General features: G+C 35.9%; 1 protein-coding gene across 6 annotated transcripts in view; it reads left to right on the forward strand.

Moving 5' to 3' along the window:
- The window catches only part of ARHGAP21 (Rho GTPase activating protein 21), a 284,877-nt gene that overhangs the window by 260,799 nt on the left and 4,249 nt on the right, over positions 1-19,829 (forward strand). For 5 of the 6 annotated variants that reach the window (XM_049881816.1, XM_049881818.1, XM_049881815.1 and 2 more), the window contains 14 exons: positions 3,069-3,105; positions 5,402-5,527; positions 6,968-7,252; positions 9,650-9,714; positions 9,791-9,930; positions 10,558-10,700; positions 11,413-11,568; positions 11,661-11,739; positions 14,167-14,240; positions 14,327-14,416; positions 15,223-15,348; positions 15,540-15,581; positions 15,886-15,991; positions 17,925-17,956. In XM_049881816.1, coding sequence (XP_049737773.1) covers positions 3,069-3,105; positions 5,402-5,527; positions 6,968-7,252; positions 9,650-9,714; positions 9,791-9,930; positions 10,558-10,700; positions 11,413-11,568; positions 11,661-11,739; positions 14,167-14,240; positions 14,327-14,416; positions 15,223-15,348; positions 15,540-15,581; positions 15,886-15,991; positions 17,925-17,956 — 1,501 coding nt within the window. The remainder of the gene's footprint in view (positions 1-3,068; positions 3,106-5,401; positions 5,528-6,967; positions 7,253-9,649; positions 9,715-9,790; positions 9,931-10,557; positions 10,701-11,412; positions 11,569-11,660; positions 11,740-14,166; positions 14,241-14,326; positions 14,417-15,222; positions 15,349-15,539; positions 15,582-15,885; positions 15,992-17,924; positions 17,957-19,829) is intronic. The other variant, XM_049881819.1, reaches the window with a different exon arrangement.

Consider the following 19,829-nt stretch of genomic DNA (forward strand, 5'->3'; position numbering starts at 1 on the left):
AATTTTCCATTCAATAGTTGTACCATAATATGTTTAACTAATATGCTATTAATAGACATTTAGATTGGTCACATGTTATGGTACCACAAACAATACTTTAGTGACTATATTTGTGCATAAGTTATTTAGCACATGCATAGTTGAAAACAGTATTGTTACGTCAAGGAACGTGTATTCTTAGTTTTAATATGCATAACCAATCGCTCTCGGTGAAGTTATGCCAAGCCTCGTTCCCACCAACAGTGTACAGTCTGCGCGTTACCCAATTGAACACAGCATATTATTTAACTTTGATATTTTATCTTATTGTAGTTTTATTTGAAATTTTCTTACTATTGAAATACGTTTAAGAGATTTTTGTATTTCTTTTTTCGTGAACTGTTTTTCATATCATTTGCCCATTTTCCTACTGATTTTTCTTATTGACTTCTGTTTGCTCTTTATACAAAGGAAATTAGCTCTTTCTTGTGATAAGTGTTCCAAGTCTTTTCCCAATTCAGTATTTTTCCTTTGGTTTTCTTTATTTCCTTTAACTATGCAAAAATAATTTTAAAAATTTTTGACCAAATTACAAATTTTTATGGCCTCTGGATTTTGAGTCATACTGAAAAAGCTACTTCAGAATTATAACAAAATTCTTCCATGTTTATTTCTCCAATTTCTGTGTTTTTCTTTTGTGGATATGTGTGTGTGGTATATGTATAGCTTTGGTTCTCACTTTATTCTAATGGTTGAAATGAAGAGCCAACTTTATATTTTCCAGTGTTTCTCAGTTGTGCAAAAAGCATCTATTGAATAAGTTATTCTTCCCCACTGATTAATAACACATTTTTATATACTGTCTTAGCTACGGCACTGGGTTTTACTGGGTATCTTAGCTATCTAGTGCTGCTGTAACAGAAATACCACAAGCGGGTAGCTTTAACAAAGAGAAATTTATTCCCTCATAGTTTAGGAGGCTAGAAGTCCAAATTCAGAGTGCCAGCTCTAGGCGAAGGCTTTCTCCCTGTGTTGGTTCTGGCGAAAGACCCTTGCCATCAATCTTCCCCTGGTCTCGGAGCCTCTCAGAGCAGAAACTTTGGGTCCAAAGGATGCACTCTGCTCCAGTGCTGCTTTCTTGTTGGTATGAGGTCCTCCTGTCTCTCTGCTTGTTTCTCTCTTTTTTACCTCAAAAGGGATTGACATAAAACACAATCTAATCTTGTCTTCCTGCCTCATTAACATAACTGCCTCTAATTCTGCCTCATTAACATCATAGAGGTAGGATTTACAACAGTAGAACAATCACATCAGATCACAAAATAGTAGACAATACTAGGGATCATGGTCTAGCCAAGGCGACACACATTTTTGGGACAGAGTTCAATCCATAGCATATATTAAATTCTTTCACGTATTTAGTTCTATTTTTAGGCTGTATCCTGTTCACGTGATCTATATGTCTATTCATACACACCAAAAAAAAAAAAAATTCATACACACCAGATTCTATTAATTAATTACAGTGATTTTTATAATGTCTTTATTATTTTTATTATCTGGTCATGCTATTCCTCTTATTTTTGTTTTCTGGAATTCTCCTGGCGGTTTTTCTTTATTTTGTTGTTTGGACTTTATCAGCTTTTCTAGTTCTTAAATTTTTATGGATGTTTTCATTGACATAATGTTTAATTTACAGGTTAATTTAGGGAATATTGATATCTTTATGATATTAAACTGAACTTTTCTATCAAAAGCAACTTGTCTTTTTTATTATAATATCTTTGTATAGGTCCTCTGCTGGTTCCACTTGATTATTTATATCCTAATTAGTTCTTCCTGAACCAGCTATTGGGTGGAAGTTTGTGTGAGGTGCAGCCAGGGCATTGTTGCAGGCTAGCAGGGATTTTTCTAATGATACAGGATTTGTGAGCTATTTTAGCCTTTGCTTCTTTAGCCATTACTTCTCCCTCACTAAAAGATGTCAGCAACTACAGTACTGCCATATTTCAAAGTCTGCTTTGCCCTACATCAACTACTCAGTGCTTGCTGCAAAGATGGCAGGTCTGTATGTTTCCTCATTCATTTTCACCTTCCCTGATATGCATGGTGACAAATGACGTTCCTGTCATGAGCTCCAGTACCCTCTTTCGGATTGCTTCAAAAAAGGGATGGTTGGTTTTTATCTCTCAGAGAACAGTGCACTGAAATTTGAGATTCGCAAGCAGTGGTTTCCTTTTTTTTTTTTTTTAACTATATTCAGCCACCTTTCTTCATATATTATAGTTCAGAATTACATACATCACCTGATGTTGTTGACAATTGAGTTTGCGTATTTGTTTCTTACTACTTCGTTGTTTTGGGGTGATCTGAGAGGAGAGGACGATGCCATCTTCAGTTTCATCTTAAAAGCTTAAGTTCCTTAGGTGAATTTTGAATTTTAAAAAGAAAAAAATAGTTGTCCTCTAATAATGTTAAATTATTTTTAATAGTTTTCTTAATGTGAACCTGTCTTCTGAAAGCCTAAGCCTTCTCGTTGGCAACAGTTGCAATTTTCCTTATTGAAACCAATCAGAGTGTGGTTGGAGAGGGGGGAGCGGTAAGCTGTGACCGTCAGTAATGCTCTTCAGGCCGGATTTACGGTTCAGAGCATCCACAAGCTGGGTGCTCGCAGGCATGCCATTCTCTCTGTATCTGACTGTTAAAGGCAACAACTTGTCAATCATTATTAAATTGTGAGAGTCCTTAGCATAGCGCTGTAACTATGGTTAACTAATAATACACAGCCCAGTGTTTAGCCTGAGTAGCTTTTTCTTGGCTCTTAAAAGCAGGATAAGAAAATCCAACACTTAAAGCAGAAAGTTTTAATTTATCAGGTCAACTGGGAAAGCTTCTGTCATTGAATCAAAAATTTAAATACTTGTAAAATTAGCTGTTTTTCTCATTTACCTTAAACAATGAACATTTAACATGATAATGATGACTATCAGCCTACTAATGAAAGGTTAGTTGTAAAATTCAAATGTTCTTACATCTTCAAGGTATTTTATGCATTTATCACAAATATTTATATACTTCCTTTCCAACAGGTCCTTTAAGCATGTAACTAGCCTGAAGGGAATCAAGGTTCGTATTCAATATTTTAAAAATATAAAGCAAATAATAAATGTTTCTATTTACTGTAGTTTACTGTAGCTTATCATAGGGATGTATTCCTTTTACCCATTAGATATTTAATATTTAAATGTCATCACCTTTTATTTTATAAGTTGCAGGTACATTTGAAAAATGTTACGTATAAAATGTTATTTTCTAATTTCTAAATATATTCATCAAGTATGTAATACTTTACACACAATTGTACTGATATTTCTCACTTTATCAGTTCAACACAAAAAAAATCTAACTGCCCAGCAATCCTCCACATTTCGTTGTATGTTTGTTTTTCTCTCCTCAAAGTTATTATCTCATATCCTTTTCTCCTTCACAATCTACCTCTATCCTGTCTCTTCCAATCTTTCCTCATACTTCTTTGGAAAAAAAAAAAGATGCTGTTAGACAGGAACTCCTTTATTTTATCATCTCCAAAATATCAGTCACCTGCATTTATGCACACGCTTTCTGCCCTCCTTACCCTGATCCTAAATATTGTTTTACTTGAAAGGTTATCCTGTTAAAAACCAAAAACCACTTCTTTTCTTCAGAGTCCATCACCTCTCACTTTCTGTTTTCTGCAATATCACTCTTTCCAGTGGCTCATTCTTCAGCATATATAAGAATGTTCTCCTATTTCCTGTATTTACCAAAAAAAAAAAAAACCTCCCTCAAATCTACATCCCCTTCTATTTACTACTCCCATTTTTTCTTCTATTTTTTAGAGTAAAACCCCTTGAAAAAACTATCTATAGTTTCCACTTCCTAACATCACATTTTTGTCTCAGCCCACACATATCAGGATGACACTGCTCATACCAAGTATACCAGTGACATCTGGATTGCTAAAACTAATAGTCACTTCAGTGTTTAATTTATTTCACCTTTCAGTAGTATTCAAAACAATTTCTGACTCCCTTCCTTTAACACTTTCTCCTGCTGGTTTCCCATTTACCACCCTTTTCTGGTTTTCCTTCTACCTCTAGGACTTCTTAGTCTCCTTTGCTGACTCTTCTGCCTCTGCCTAGTATGTAAATGTTGGAATGACTTGGGCTTGTTGTGACCCCTCTTTTGTTTTCTATCTATGCTGATTTCCTCTCAAAGTCTGTATTGCTAGCCTTAACTTCTACCCCAAACTCCAGCTCATTTTAACGACCCATATGACATCTTCATTTGAATTTTTAATAAGCAATTGAAGTTAACATGGCCAAATAGATTTGGATTAACCCCAAACTTTATCCCTCAGTTTTCCTCTTCTCACTAAATCCACTTCCATCCATCCAGTTGCTCAAGCCAAAACTCTAGGAATTAGCCTTGTGTCTTCTTTTTCCCTTTCCCCCAATATCACATCCTGTGCACTCTACTCCAAAAAGTATCCTGAATCTTTACATTTCTCTCTATTTTCACTCATTCTGGTGACCCAAGCCACTGTCATCCCTCACTGGATTACCACAGTAACACCTGTTTCCATGCCTGTCCTTTTATAATCCACTCTCCACAATCAAAGTGATCTTTTACAATAAAATCAGATAATGTTATGCCCCTGATTAAACACTTAATAGCTTCCCTTCACACTTCCTACCATCACCTAAAAGGCCTATGCAGTTTACAGTTAGCTGTTTTTCCACACTTACACTGAACAGCGAACATTTAACATGACAATGATAAATATATGTTTACTAGCTATATGTTCTCCCTGACTTTTCAACCCCCCTACCTTTCATACTTTGTCCTGTAGGGTTGCTATGAGTCAGAATTGACTCGAAGGCAGTGGGTTTTTGGTGGGTTTTACCTTTCATACTTGGTTCCTTTTTTTCTTTTTTTTCAATTCCAGATTTCAACTTAAAAGATATTTCTTCAGAGAGATTTATCACTAATTTATAGTTGCCAGTCAGTCCTTTGTTCTTTCATCTTGCTGTTTTCATTGTCTAAATGGCATTCATGACAACTAGCTGTTTCTTGGTATAGTGATCTTTTCCCACTACAATATTCACTCCTTAAGAGCAGGGAAATTGTTTTGTTTTGTTTTGTTTTTAATGATTAAAAAGTTGCTTTTGATGACTTAATAAATGACAGTAGTCAACTCACATATTTAAAAAAAAAAAAAGACTGGAAATTTTACTAATGTAATTGATAAAACTTTAGAATTTTTCAAAAATAGCTCTTGGAACATTAAGTAAAAGACTTTTCAGTAGAGCATTTCCAAAATACAAGTATTTATAAAGGAAAATGTTTATATTTTACTCTGATTTATTGGCCTTTTCTGTAGATCGTAGATAGCCAAAAATCATCAGAAGACTCTGGGTCCAGAAAAGATTCCTCTTCAGAGGTTTTCAGTGATGCTGCCAAGGAAGGGTGGCTCCATTTTCGGCCACTTGTCACCGATAAGGGCAAGGTAGTGTATTTTCTCAGCTACTGTGAACCTCAGAAATACAGGCTCTGATAAATAAGGCATAAAATAAAGTCAATATAGGTAAAATGGTAAGATATCCAGATTAAGGAGTAGAAAAAAAAATCATTTAGAAATATCTTGTTCTATGAAAAGGAAAAATTATTTTTTAAAAAACTTCTAATCGTTGATTTAACTTCATACTTTTCATCCTTTGTATCAACTATACACCGAATATATTGTCCTATATTTGGGCAATGTGAAAAGCAATCAGTGTTTAAGAAGGAACTCTGCTTTTCTTATTAAATAGCTTATTAGCCAGAGGCTATCACAGAGTAGCCCTTTAAGAAGCAGTTCTCCATGTTAATAATTTTAGAATTTTTGTTTAGTCCCAGTTTATTCTTTTAAATTGCCTTTATAGTTTTGTTTTATTTTATAAATATTGTTATATAAATGGCTATAATAATGTTGATATATGCTCCACTAGGTAGTTTACAATACCATAAAAACTTCACCATAAAGCTTCTCATGCTACAGAAATTTAGAACATTTAAATTAGAAGAAAATTTTAATACTGCCATAAGAGTTTAAAATTTTAAAGAAAACCCACCTTGGTGTGGATATTGTTGCTTGACCATTTAAAGCTGGTGAACTTTGGTAATTTAATTCTTTAATTCATCATTTGTGTATATTGTTTTTGGAAGCCCTGGTGGCATATTAGTTAAGAGCTACAGCTGCTAACCGTAAAGGTCTGCAGTTCGAATCCAGCAGGCATTCCTTGGAAACCCTACAGGGCAGTTCTACTCTCTCCTATAGGGTTGCTTTGAGTCAGAATTGAGTCTATGGCAATAGGTTTGTTTTTTTGTTTTTTATGTAGTATTAGAGCCCTGGTGGCACAGTGATTAACTGCTTGGCTGCTAACCAAAAGATCAGCAGTTAGAATCCACCAGCTGCTCCTTGGAAACCCTGTGGGATAGTTCTGTTCTTTCCTCTAGGGTCGCTGAGTTGTTACCGACTCGGTGGCAGTGGGTTTGGTTTTTGTTTTTTTTTTTGGTATGTAGTATTTGTCATTTGCATACTATAAGACTTGTCTTAGACTTACTTTCACTCAAGTTTTTTCTCACTTTGAGTTTTTTTTTTTTTTTTAATTTTCTAGTCCATTAACATTTTACTACACTTATTTTAATTGCTTTGTTTTGTTTTCCCAGCTAAATTAAGGTTAGGGTTTCACTATCCTTGACTTCGATATGAATACATAGCCTAATTTGATTAACTGTCCACAATTTTTATCTTTCTTCTTTTAATGAACAGATAATTGATATAAATTAGACATCTGCTCCATGAGGTATACATTTATGCATGTTAACAGTGTTGCTTAATCTGCTTGTCCTCTCACGAAGATTTAGCCAAGCGTTATGTATTCAAGAACTGTTTTATGTTTTCTAGCGAGTTGGTGGAAGTATTCGGCCATGGAAGCAGATGTATGTTGTACTTCGGGGCCATTCGCTTTACTTGTACAAAGACAAAAGAGAGCAGACGACTCCATCTGAGGAAGAGCAACCCATCAGTGTTAACGCGTGCTTAATAGACATCTCTTACAGCGAGACCAAGAGGAAGAATGTATTTCGACTTACCACATCAGATTGTGAATGCCTCTTTCAAGCTGAAGACAGAGATGATATGTTAGCATGGATCAAGACTATCCAGGAGAGTAGCAACCTAAATGAAGAGGTATATGTTCAAAATAATGTGGGTGGTGAAAACTGACACCTTTTCCTTAAGAAGACAAAGAATCTGCTCTATCATTTTGTAGGGAAAAAAAAAAAAGTATGCTATATTTATATTTTCATTTAGAAAATAGCAGTGATCAAAAAGAAAAATGTACTTGTATGATTCCCAGTTATTGGAAAATCTCCATTGCTGAACTAGAAAGACAGGTTATTCATATACTCTTCATACCTTCTCAGAAGCAATAAGCCACAGATGACGAGACCTAGGTTTCTAGTCCTGGCCATTGCCTTTATATATAAATAATGCCATGTCTGTTTTCTTAGCTCAAAAACAGGATTGTTGTAGGGCATGAGTTATGGTGAAATGCTTATCAAAACAAATTACTATGTAATGCAAGGAGATAAGAGTATTATGATTATTGCCAGTGGAATGACACAGGCAAAAATAGAAGATAGCCTATGGTAATAATTGGTTTCTAAGAAAACTTGCGTTATCAAAAATCAGATTTTTTGGTTTTTGTTTCTTTTTTTAAATGAAGAACAACGTTTAGGGACTTGAGAATTTCTGGCTTACAGTACCAACATATGTTTACAGCAGGAATTTTGATAGTAAAGGGAGTCTCTGTAAGTGTACATATCATAAACTTTCCTGAGCAAATCCAGCAATGATTAAGCCTAGCTTTTAGCTTGAGCACTTCTTTTTTTCATATCGTTAATAGTTTTTTTCACACGTTCTTCTCACCTTTTGTGCCCATTGTTAGGACAAAAAAGCACAAAGCTTGTTTTCCTTGCTCACAGTACATAGTAATACCTACATTAGCTGAAGGGTCATGTAAATTATGTTCTTTAACTTAATCATTTCCATTATGTCCAATTCAAATTATGAAAACTTATAGGAGGACTGATTTGCCCTTTTCTCTGGTAGTTTACATCCTGCCTTTTTTATGGCTAAAAATTAACATTGATCCTTATCATGTAGCCTTTGTTCCACAACCACCCACTTATAAAGCATCCTGAGCTGAATTTTGGTGAACTAATCAGGAAGAATAATTACTTGGATGTAGGTTTTAGCCGTGACAGTTCAATGGCATTCCTCTTTAATAAGCAGCTGTATGCCAGGCATTCTATTGGGCCCATAAACCATTGCCCTCAAGTGGACACTGACTCATAGCAGTGGAGTGTAATTGCTAAGATCTCATGCTCCGGACTCAGAAGGACCTAGATTTAATTGCTCTATCACTTACTAACTATGCAGTTGTGGCTAGTTACTTACCCCTCATAAGCTTCTGTTTCTTCCCCTGTGAAACATACGATTATTTGGAGGATTGAATGGATAATGCTTATGAAGAATTCAGCATACCGCCTGGCAGATAATAAGCGTTTAGTTAACGTCAGCCATTATCATCATAGCCAATAAGTATCAAAGCTAGGATTTGAACCCAGGCAGTCTTATTCCAGATCTTAACCGTAAGATTTCTCAGCTGGGAAGTGGAATAGTCCATTTGAATTCAAGGTTGTTTGACTCCAAAATCCGTATTGTTTGTAAGTTGTTTTGTCATTCACTGTAGTCAAAATGAGACAAGCAAAAAAGAAAATGTGGACCCAGGCCAATGTATAATTTGGGTCTGTGTCATCGTTAGTTGCTGTTGAGACAATTCCAACTCTTGGCAACTCCATGTGTGCAGAGTAAATCTGCTCCGTAAAGTTTTCAAGGCTGTGACCTTTCGGAAGCAAATCACCAGGCCTGTTTCCCAAGGCGCCTCTGGGGAGGTTGAAACCACCAACCTTTTGGCTAATCATCGAGTGCTTAACCACTTGCGCCATTCAGGGATTCCCTGGTGTCTATAGAAAAAAATCATTATTCTGTGTTCTAGGTTTACCATATAGAGTATTATAAAACCTACCCTATTGAAGTTAAAACAGCTTTGAACTTTTCTTATCTCATAATCTAACTGCCATTTCTGATACCAATTGACCCTCAATCTCACTGCCCCTACAGAGTAATCATTAACATATCCTAGCAGTATTTGCCCATCTTTTATCCAATTGTATTATTTTTAAATGGTGATCATTCTTTCGGGTACTAGTGAGAGAAAAAACTGACATTCTGTTGATTCCCAATCCTTTATTAAATATGACAGACCAATTCAGTAAGTATGAACACCTGTAATTTGCTGGCGTTATGTTAGGTATTGTAGGTGTATAGAAAATAAATAGAACACTCTTGGCGGTAGGGGACATTTGTAGCATGATGATTGTGAATAGCGTTCCACATTGAGTAAAGGATAGTGTTTGTACTGAAATAGCAAAGTAGTACAATAGAAAGCCTCAAAAAAGTGGGGCTCACTGTTTATGCTTAGGATTGACTTCCTAATCTAACTTTCTGTTTATTCTGCAGGACACTGGAGTTACCAACAGGGATCTAATTAGTCGGAGAATAAAAGAGTATAATAGTCTGATGAGGTGAGAATCCTACCATGCCTACAGTTTAAGTTGGGTGTAAAATAGGTAATTTTTAAGGAACGTTCATTTCTTTCAGCAGCAAAGCAGAACAGTTGCCAAAAACACCTCGCCAGAGTCTCAGCATCAGGCAGACTTTGCTCGGTTCGAAGTCAGAGCCAAAGACCCAAAGTCCACACTCTCCAAAGGAAGAGTCAGAAAGGAAACTCCTCAGTAAAGGTACTGATGTTAGCTTTCTTGAATAGATTTAACAAATAAAATGATTTAAAACCTGAGATTTTTAAAAGTACTTTAATGGTTTTCCCTGCCATTTCTACTGATCCAGGCTCAGTGTCAGCTAGTTCAAAGATCACCATAGGCCAGGACTAAGCTAACTGGGCCTTTCCCTTTAAGGTGTGATCCAAGACACCAGCGTTTGTTAAAAAGACAAAGTGAAGGAAAATACTGCACATACATCTATATCAAAAACATTACAAATTTGAATGACTCAGAGGACCCAGGTCCTATCATTTTGAGATAAAATTATTATATTTCCTCTTGCTAAAATCTCACTATGAAGATGACACCTTGATATTATTTTCTTGAATATTAAAGAAAATCATGATACAGATTATAAAAGGGCAAAGGAATATAATTGATACCTATTAAATTATATGGAAGGTTAAAAGGAATGCTATCTTAAGAGAATATAATACAATATTTTTTACAAATGTAGGATGTATTATTTATATTACAGGATTCTAATTTATGTAAATATGGATGAAGATTTTTAAAGCCATACTTTAAACACTCTTGTTTCCATTTTCTTAAATACTATGTCATTTTATTTCTAATAAAAATCAAAAGATGATACCAGTCCCCCAAAAGACAAAGGCACATGGAGAAAAGGTATTCCAAGTATTATGAGGAAGACATTTGAAAAAAAGCCTACTGCTACGGGAACGTTTGGTGTCAGACTGGACGACTGCCCCCCAGCTCATACTAATCGGGTAGGAGACAACACTGGATTTCCTAAAGTCATTAATTCCGTTGTAATCACAATACAAAAAACCAAAAGATAGGACCTGAATATACGATCTTGCCCTGGTAGCACAACGGTTAAGAGCTCGGCTGCTAACCAGAAGATCGGCAGTTTGATTCCACCTGCTGCTCCTTGGAAACCCTGTGGGGCAGTTCTACCCTGTTGCATAGGGTCGTTATGAGTTGCAGCCAAGTCACTGGCAACGAGTATACGGTCTTGCAGATAATAGAGAGAGTCAGCCTGTTTCATATTTTCCTCTTCTTCGCAAACCTTAGTTTCCCTAAGCATTTCTTACCTGCAAGAGTGTGTGGCATATATTTATCTATAATGCTTTTTTCTGATGTATTACTTTATTTTTTTTTTTAGTTTATTCCCCTTTATTCAAACTTCCCCACATTCTACTTGTTATCATTTCCTCTTTAGACTTTATTTCCCTGTAGGCCCTCCTCTTTCTGTCTTGGCCTGTTTATTCCTTTCCCACTGGCTTGAATCTCTCTTGCTGGTTTTATCTATTCAAAGCTCTACACTGTCTCTATTCTTTATTTCGTCTCCATGACATAATAGCAATTTATAGATGGCCTTTTCGATGAAAGGGCCTTTTAGCTGTGATGTAAAAAACTGCCAGCCAAATATAAACATTTGTGTTATATTAAATACAATGTTTATTTCTTGTTTTGCAGTATATTCCATTAATAGTTGACATATGTTGCAAATTAGTTGAAGAAAGAGGTCTTGAATATACAGGTATTTATAGAGTTCCTGGCAATAATGCGGCCATCTCGAGTATGCAGGAAGAACTCAACAAGGGAATGGCTGATATTGATACACAAGATGATGTAAGTTTGTTTCTCTTTGAAAAACTGCTCCAATTTTTTTCATTTGTGATGGTTGACTCCAAAAATACCTCGTTTCTATTTTGCATACCTAGAAATGGCGAGATTTGAACGTGATAAGCAGTTTACTAAAATCATTCTTCAGAAAACTCCCTGAACCTCTCTTCACAAATGGTGAGTTAACTCCCATGAGAGATACCGATGAAAGAATTTGAAACTATGACTATTAGAAAACCATAGAAAAGTAAATTGAACCAGGAAAAAATATTTTTGCCAAGGGCAGCAGGTTTTATTTAGTTTTTGTTGACATGGTAGAAGCATAATTATGTGGGTTTTTTTTTGTCATTTTTTTTTTCTTTTCCTGATAAGTTTAAATGAAAAATTTCTATTTAAAAAATCGTTTTGGTTCTGCAAAGTATTTACATTCAGGTTCATCCATGTTTACAATCAAATTAAAAATATATTATTATTGTTCTCAGTCAAAATCTTAAGACATAATAAGGTACCAAACCAAAAAACCAAACCCATTGCCATCGGGTCGATTCTGACTCATAGTGACCCAATAGTTACTGGAAAACATTTTTTCAGTCAAAATAAATATTTGAATTATACATATGACATCCTCTATATAAAAGGAACTGTATATATAAAAGAACAAATCTGTCTTGGAAGAAGTATAACCAGAATGCTTCTTAGAAGCAAGGATGGCGAGACTGCATCTTACATACTTTGGACATGTTGTCAGGAGGGATCAGTCCCTGGAGAAGGACATCATGCTTGGTAAAGTACAGGGTCAGCGGAAAAGAAGAAGGCCCTCAACGAGATGGATTGACATAGTGGCTACGACAACGGGCTCAAGCATAACAATGATTGTGAGGATGGCTCAGGACAGGGCAGTGTTTCATTCTGTAGTACACAGGGTCGCTATGAGTCGGAACCAACTCAATGGCACCTAACAACACCAACGTATATAAGATACTCTACTAGATGTTGTGGTTGGGGGGAGAAAGGAATATGCAGGCTATATGAATATAGAATGGCATCCTAAGGGAACTCACATTTCAGGGAATTTTATTTGATGATAAGGCTTGGAGGATCATTAAAAACGATAGCAGTTTTAGAGATTCTTCAAAGGTGATTTGGTACAATGCAACAATAAAGAACAATGATGAATCAGCTAAACATCTCACAACATGGTTAAATCTGGAGGGCATCATGCTGAGTGAAATAAGTAAATCACAGAAGGGCAAAAATTGTACGAGACCACTATTATAAAAACCCAAGAAAAGGCTTACACACAGAAAAAGACAATCTTTGATTGTTACAAGAGAGGGGAGAGGTGGAGAGGGGAAATCACTAACTAGACAGTAGAGAAGTGTTAACTTTGGTGAAGGGAAAGACAACACATAATATAGGGGCAGACAGTACAACTTGACAAAGGCAGAGTCATAGAAGCTTCCTAGATATTTCCAGATACCTTGAGGGACCAAGTTACTGTGGCTTAGGGCTGGGACCATGGTCTCAGGGGACATCTAGGGGAATTGGCATAACATAGTTCATAAAGAAAATGTTCTACATCCTAGTTTGGCAAATAGTGTCTGGGGTCTTAAAAGCATGCAAGCGGCCATCTGAAGATACTTCTATTGATTTTATCATGTTCTGAGCAAAGGAGAATGAAGAAAACCAAAGACACAAGGAAAATATTAGTCCAAAGGACTAATGGACCACATGAACCACAGCCTCTACCAGCTTAGGCCCGGAAGAAGTAGATGGTGCCTAGCTACCACTACCCACCACTCTGACAGAGAACACAGTATATGATCTCAGGCAGAGTGGGAGGAAAATGTAGAACAAAATTCAAAATCACAAAAAAAGCCCAGACTTACTGGCCTGGCAGAGACTGGAGGAACCCCTGAGACTATGGCCCCCCGAGACTATGGCCCCCTGACACCCTGGTAACTCAGAACTGAAGCCACTCCCAAAGTCCACCTTCCAGCTGAAGATTAAACAGTTCTGGAAAATAAACAATAACTCAGGTGAGGAATGTGCTCCTTAGTTCAATCAAGTATAGGAGACCAAATGGGCAGCCTGTGCCTAAAAACAAAGACAAGGCAGGAAGGGGCAGGAATACTGGACGAATAGACATGGGGAACCTGGGGTTGGAAAGGGAAAGGGGAAGAGTGCTGACACATTGCAGGATTGCAACCAATGTCACAAAACAATTTGTGTATAAATTTTTGAATGAGAAACTAATTTGCAGTCTAAATTTTCACCTAAAACAATAAAATTAAAAAAGAAAAGGCGATTTGGGATCTTCCCTACATTTTTTAGTTATGTCTTGAAATTGAACCTTAAAGGAAAACTAGGGTATAATTCAGCTAAGCAAGTTAACCCCAGTGGTGCAGTGGTTAAATGATACGGTTGCTAACCAAAAAGGTCAGCAGTTCAGATCCACCAGCTGCTCCTTGGAAACCCTACGGGGCAGTTCTACTCTGTGCTCTAGGGTCGCTATGGGTCAGAATCAATGTGATGGCAACAGGTTTGGGTTTTTCTTGGTAGCAAGTTAAGATAATTTTGTTTCACGGTTCTTGTTGTTGTCAGATAAATATGCCGACTTTATTGAAGCCAATCGTAAAGAAGATCCCCTAGAGCGTCTGAAAACATTAAAAAGACTAGTAGGTATTATTTTATGTATTCAGTGGTAGAACTAAAATTCTTCATTTAAATATCTTAAATCCATCATAAAAATAATATGTTTCAGATTCATGATTTACCTGAACATCATTTTGAAACACTTAAGTTTCTTTCGGCTCATCTGAAGACAGTGGCAGAAAATTCAGAAAAAAATAAGGTATGTCAAGTGCACACTAAAGCTATGTACTTTGAGTGGCTTTAATTGAAAAGGTATGCGACACTGCTTCATGAAATATAATCAAAATTAGGTTTATAAATCAATGAAGGCTCTAAAATACATCAAAGCTGATGTTGATATTCTATGTGAATAACTGCTCTACCTTTTTTCTTTTGTGATGTTGACTCCAAAAATAAATCCTGTGTTTCTATTTTGCTACATGAGTATGAACACGTAAGTATATAATATTCAGGCATTCAGAGACTAAGCAAAGAGCTTCAGAAGATTGGGTTAAAGTAAAAATTGATCAAAAAGAATATTTGCAGACATTGGGCTTCTATATATTAGTAATTTTGATGTGTCACTGGGGCAAATTTGAAACCTTTTATGTATCTTTAAGCACTTATGTTCACTTTTTAGGTTTTGAGGCAGAGTTTCCCTATTTTTTGCCAGTTTTTTTTTCCCCCTTTGATTTTAAAATTTTTGTCAGCTAGTCTAGCTCTGGTAATACTAGTTTTGAACCACATCAATTGCTTTCAAAGACTTCTGGAAAAAATGAGCGTCGATTAAGCATTGCACGTTGTCTGTAAAACAAGAAAAATAAGTTATGTATGGACTTGCTTATGGAAAAGATTTCTTATCTAGGAAGCATTTTTTTTTTTTTTTTTAACCCACATCAGCCAGCCGTTCTTTGAATTCTTTTTTATCAAAAGAACCTTTCAGAAATAAGATGTGAATACAGCAGGAATTTAAGCCTATTTTAAGAAAAAAGTCTGATATTTTTCCCATATCATCTTTTGTTTCAGATGGAACCAAGAAATCTAGCAATCGTTTTTGGTCCAACTCTTGTAAGAACATCAGAAGATAACATGACACACATGGTTACTCACATGCCTGACCAGTATAAAATTGTAGAAACACTTATCCAACACGTAAGTTTATGGCCCACTTCTAAGAAAATTCATGTTAATGAGCAGCTGATATTTGGTAGGACAGAATTTTCGTTATAATTATTTTTTTTTTCCTAAAAAAAAATTGTCTTTTTTCTATACCATCCTCCAAGATAGAGACATATTTGGGAAGTTATTTAATTTCTTTTCACCTTTTTTATTTTAAATTTTAGCATGACTGGTTTTTCACAGAAGAAGGTGCTGAAGAACCCCTTGTAAGTATTGTCTGTCAGCATTTGTGCTGTTATTTTCGTTTGGGACAAAAGATCCAGGTGCTGCGACAGGGCCAGCCTCCTGCTTTGTATGCTATTGTCCTCTTTGCACCCTGGAAGCAGGTCCTCAGTATCTGACCTAATGGAAATACAAGTATGCTGCTTATTCTGCAGTTAATTATATGTAAACAATGTAAAGAAAAAAATTAAGCACGGGTACTCCACTCAGTAATATATGTCTTTTACTAAATGCTGTTGGAATTTTAAAGAAACGCTCTTTGAAGAGATTTTTGTTTATTAACCATAGACAACGGTGCAGGAGGACAGCACGGTAGACTCCCAGCCAGTGCCAAACATAGATCATTTACTCACCAACATTGGAAGGACAGGCGTCTCCCCGGGAGATGTATCAGGTAACTCTTGTTGGGCAGGACTGTTCTCTAGGTTAAAAGCTGAATTCTTATAATGAAAGAGCAAAGCAATCATAAGTAATAATTCACTATGATTTTTTTCTCTCTTTTTTTTTTCTTTCTACTAATAAAAAACTGAATCTTCCTTTTCTGATTGATCTTATTATCTTCCAGTGACTATCATGCCATTGGCAGTGCATGGAGTTGTAATGCCTGTCAGAATGGAAATATGAGGGAAATGAGCATGCAAACCACTGTTTTGTTCTTTTTTTTTTTTTCAATCCACAGTTTCCATGTAATAGTCATCACAAGGTAAAACAGATACATGCTACTGAATATGTGGTTGCTGTGATGGCAGAAAGTGTGGTCTAGACTGTATAAATAGCTCTGATCTTGAGTTAGAAGCTCTGTTTTAAAAATTAAAAGCAGCACGTTATCTATATGTTGAACTGCTAATGGGCACCATTTTCTTAAAATGCAGTATATTATTCGTCACAGTAGGTATCACAGTAAAAATCAGTCTATGAAACATTTCTTTTTCTTCTGTTTTCAACTGCTGCCCTAATGTTTGGTTAAGTCTTAGTTTTTATAGACTCTTTTGATGACCATGTTCTCCTACCAAGCTGTTGCACTAATCTAGCATGTTGTTTCACACCATGTTCTCCCTTTGTCTCTAGTTCTTGTTTTAGTCCTAAAGGGTTTTTTCAGCACTTACTGACACAGGCAAATCTATACTGATGTTGAAACAGGCGAAGTGGGCGGAGTCTATCACACGGTAATGTCACTAGTGGATTCTGTGATGTCCCTGATGGACAGCTGGAACTGTAGGAAGAAGGAGGATTGTTGCCCACACTGTAGCTGCCTTGTCTGCAGAAACCCCCGATTCTTGTAAATGCCAACATAGTTGATCTGTGGTGTAAATTTTCTCTTAAGATTATTGTAAACAGATCAATACTACTTTCTTAAAAGTTTTTCTGCTGTTTCTTGTTATTTCTGAAGCAGACCCTGAGGAGAAATAGCATGGTATGGTCTACCAGTTTTTAAAGTCATAAAGCATTTTAGCCATGTGTCAAAAAGGGGCGTGGCAGGGGGCTCAGCTCATTCATTTTGAAAATCAATTTCCCTAAAGTTAAAAGATGAAATTTCAAAATTGACATTATCCTGAATACTGCTAGCCCCTTTCTACCCTCTTTATAATTGTATAATCTGAGTTTTTGCCAGACAGTAAAATATGGTCTCCATTTTTTCCATTTTCATAATAACATTTGTTAATAGATAAATTACAAAACTGGTAGCAGTTTACCCAAACTAGCCAAAAGGATCCCTGACTGCGTTGATTTGAAAGTGGGTCTAAAGCACAAAGATCAGCATTAATTTAATATAAAATCAAAGTGACCTGGAAGCAGGGTTATCCTCATGCCTCTTTTGCATCCATACGCATATAGTATATGCTATAAAATTTAAGAACTAAGTTTAACAGTCTGACAAAAATCAACATCAATACACCGAGTGTCTCAATTTGTAGCTAAGGCAGCCAACAATGTTACAAGTTCTACATTGTGTATCAGTTTCAGATACAGGATGTGGTACATAGTACAATTCTGAAAAGGTCTTCAAGCTTCTTTATGCTAGATTCAATAATTAGAAAATCTAATAAACACTAGTATTTCTGTTTTTGTTTAGCACAGGGCTCCTTTGCCATTCCTATCATTGAGCTGGTTCTGCCTACAATTCACAGCATCCTTTCATGGCGGTGGCTTTCTGTGGTGCAGCTTGCATCTTTGTGAGCTCTGACTATCCACTGTGTTCTATGGTTTTGTTTGAGTTTTGCTTTTACATCTTGTTCTGTGCCTGTCTTTTCCATAAGTTTTGCATCGTCTGTTGAAAGCGGTAAAGATTGGCTAATACTGACGGTGTTTTATTTAACTCCTCACAGATTCAGCTACTAGTGACTCGACAAAATCTAAGGTAAATTGTTTAGTACACTTCTGAAATATTTTAGGGGGATTGCCTTTTTTTTTTGACTGATATGACTAATATGCAAATACACCGCTGTCTGTGACTGATGAGACAGAACAGCAAAGTCTAATAAACGGAAAAATTAATTCTTAAAATGGAATATGACAGAAGGATACTGGATTATGAGTTGAAGTGTTAGATTTCTGTTAGTGTAGTTTAATACAAAGAACGAGGCTTTTTCCATCATTTGTTAATATGAAAAATTTCTAACATATACAAACGTAGGAGCCCTGGTGGTGCAGTGGTTAAGTGTTTGGTTGCTAACCTAAAGGTTGGTGGTTCAAACTTACCAGCTGCTCTAAGGGAGAAAGATGTGGCAGTCTGCTTCCACAAAGGCTCTGTCCTATAGGGTCGCTATGGGTCAGAATCAACTCGATGACAGTGAAATGTACCCATTATCCATCTTCAACAATTACCAACACGTGGCCAGTCCTGTTTCACCTGGCCCCTCCGCCCGCCTTCCTCCTCCTTTGACTATTTCAAAGCAAATCCCAGACATCATGTCATCCCGTCTGTAAATATTTCAGTACTAGGATAGACATTTTGCATTTTATATTGCATATTCTTGCCTCAGTTGTAGCAAAATCACCAATTTTTTTAATTGATTTTTACATAATTTGTATTCTGTTGACAATGGCACCAAATGAGATAAGATTTTGAGCAATTTTTAGAAAGTTCTTGTAGTTCTTGGAAAATTTTTTATTAATTCAGTTTGTCCAACTGGAGCTGTCAATAAATTTCCTGAAACAATGTTGATATTTGAAAATGAGACATGAATTTTACATGTCATGTTCTGGTATTATAATGAGGTTGCATATGATTCAATTATAACTGTTTCAGGAAATGTTAACAAAGGTTTTCACTTTATTACCTAAATCACTATTGCTTATATTGTGAATTTTACCATCTTTTTGCTTCAAATTTTTATTTTGAAAAATTTTAAACCTACAGAAAAATTGCTAGAATAATACACTTAGCACCCAAGCCCTTTACCACATTCATCAGTTGGCAAATTTTGATATACACTTGTACCATTTGATAGTTACTTATAGATGTGAAAACATTTTACGCCTAAATACTTCATCGTGAATCTTCTAAGAACAAGGGTAGTCTCCTGTATAATCACAGTATAAGTATCATCACTCAGGAATTTTAACGTGAATACAGTATAATATTTTCTAAGGTCTAATGTCTACAAATTTCTCCAATTGTCCCAATAATGTTCTTTATTTTTATGCCCCTAAGCAAGACCCAATCAAAGATCACCCCTTGCATTTATTTAGTTGTCATGTCTCTTGAACAATTTCCCAGTGTCTTTTACCAGAAGATAAGATTTCAAATGAGACAGACCTATTTGAAATCCTTGCCGTACCTCTCCCTGGATGGCTGTTCCTTAACCTATCTTACCAGAGTCTCTTCATCCTAATTCTGGTGTTGTGCCAGGCCTGGCATGTACAGATATACAAGTGGTATAACTATGCCTAACAGTTTCGCAAATGTAAAATAAGTAGAGTAATTTGCACCAACACAAATATATATCACAGAATCATAGAACTTTTAAGGGAACCTTAAGAAAACCTTGTAGGTAATATAATCTAACTGCTTCTCTTATATAAAACAATGAAATTGTGATGTATAAAGCGAATCGCTTGCTCAGTGTCATACACAGCAAGCTAGAGGAAGGAACATGAGGTCTCCGCATTCAGAGCCAGCCACAACCATTACCCCTACGGTCTTCAGCAGAATGTGGTAAAATGTGAATTCACCTTAGAAATGTGCTGTGTCATTTTGAAATCCTTTCTAACTTAGAAAAACAAAGTCC

This window comes from Elephas maximus, chromosome 4 (genome assembly GCF_024166365.1).
Source record: "Elephas maximus indicus isolate mEleMax1 chromosome 4, mEleMax1 primary haplotype, whole genome shotgun sequence".
In the NCBI taxonomy this organism is placed as follows: domain Eukaryota; kingdom Metazoa; phylum Chordata; class Mammalia; order Proboscidea; family Elephantidae; genus Elephas; species Elephas maximus.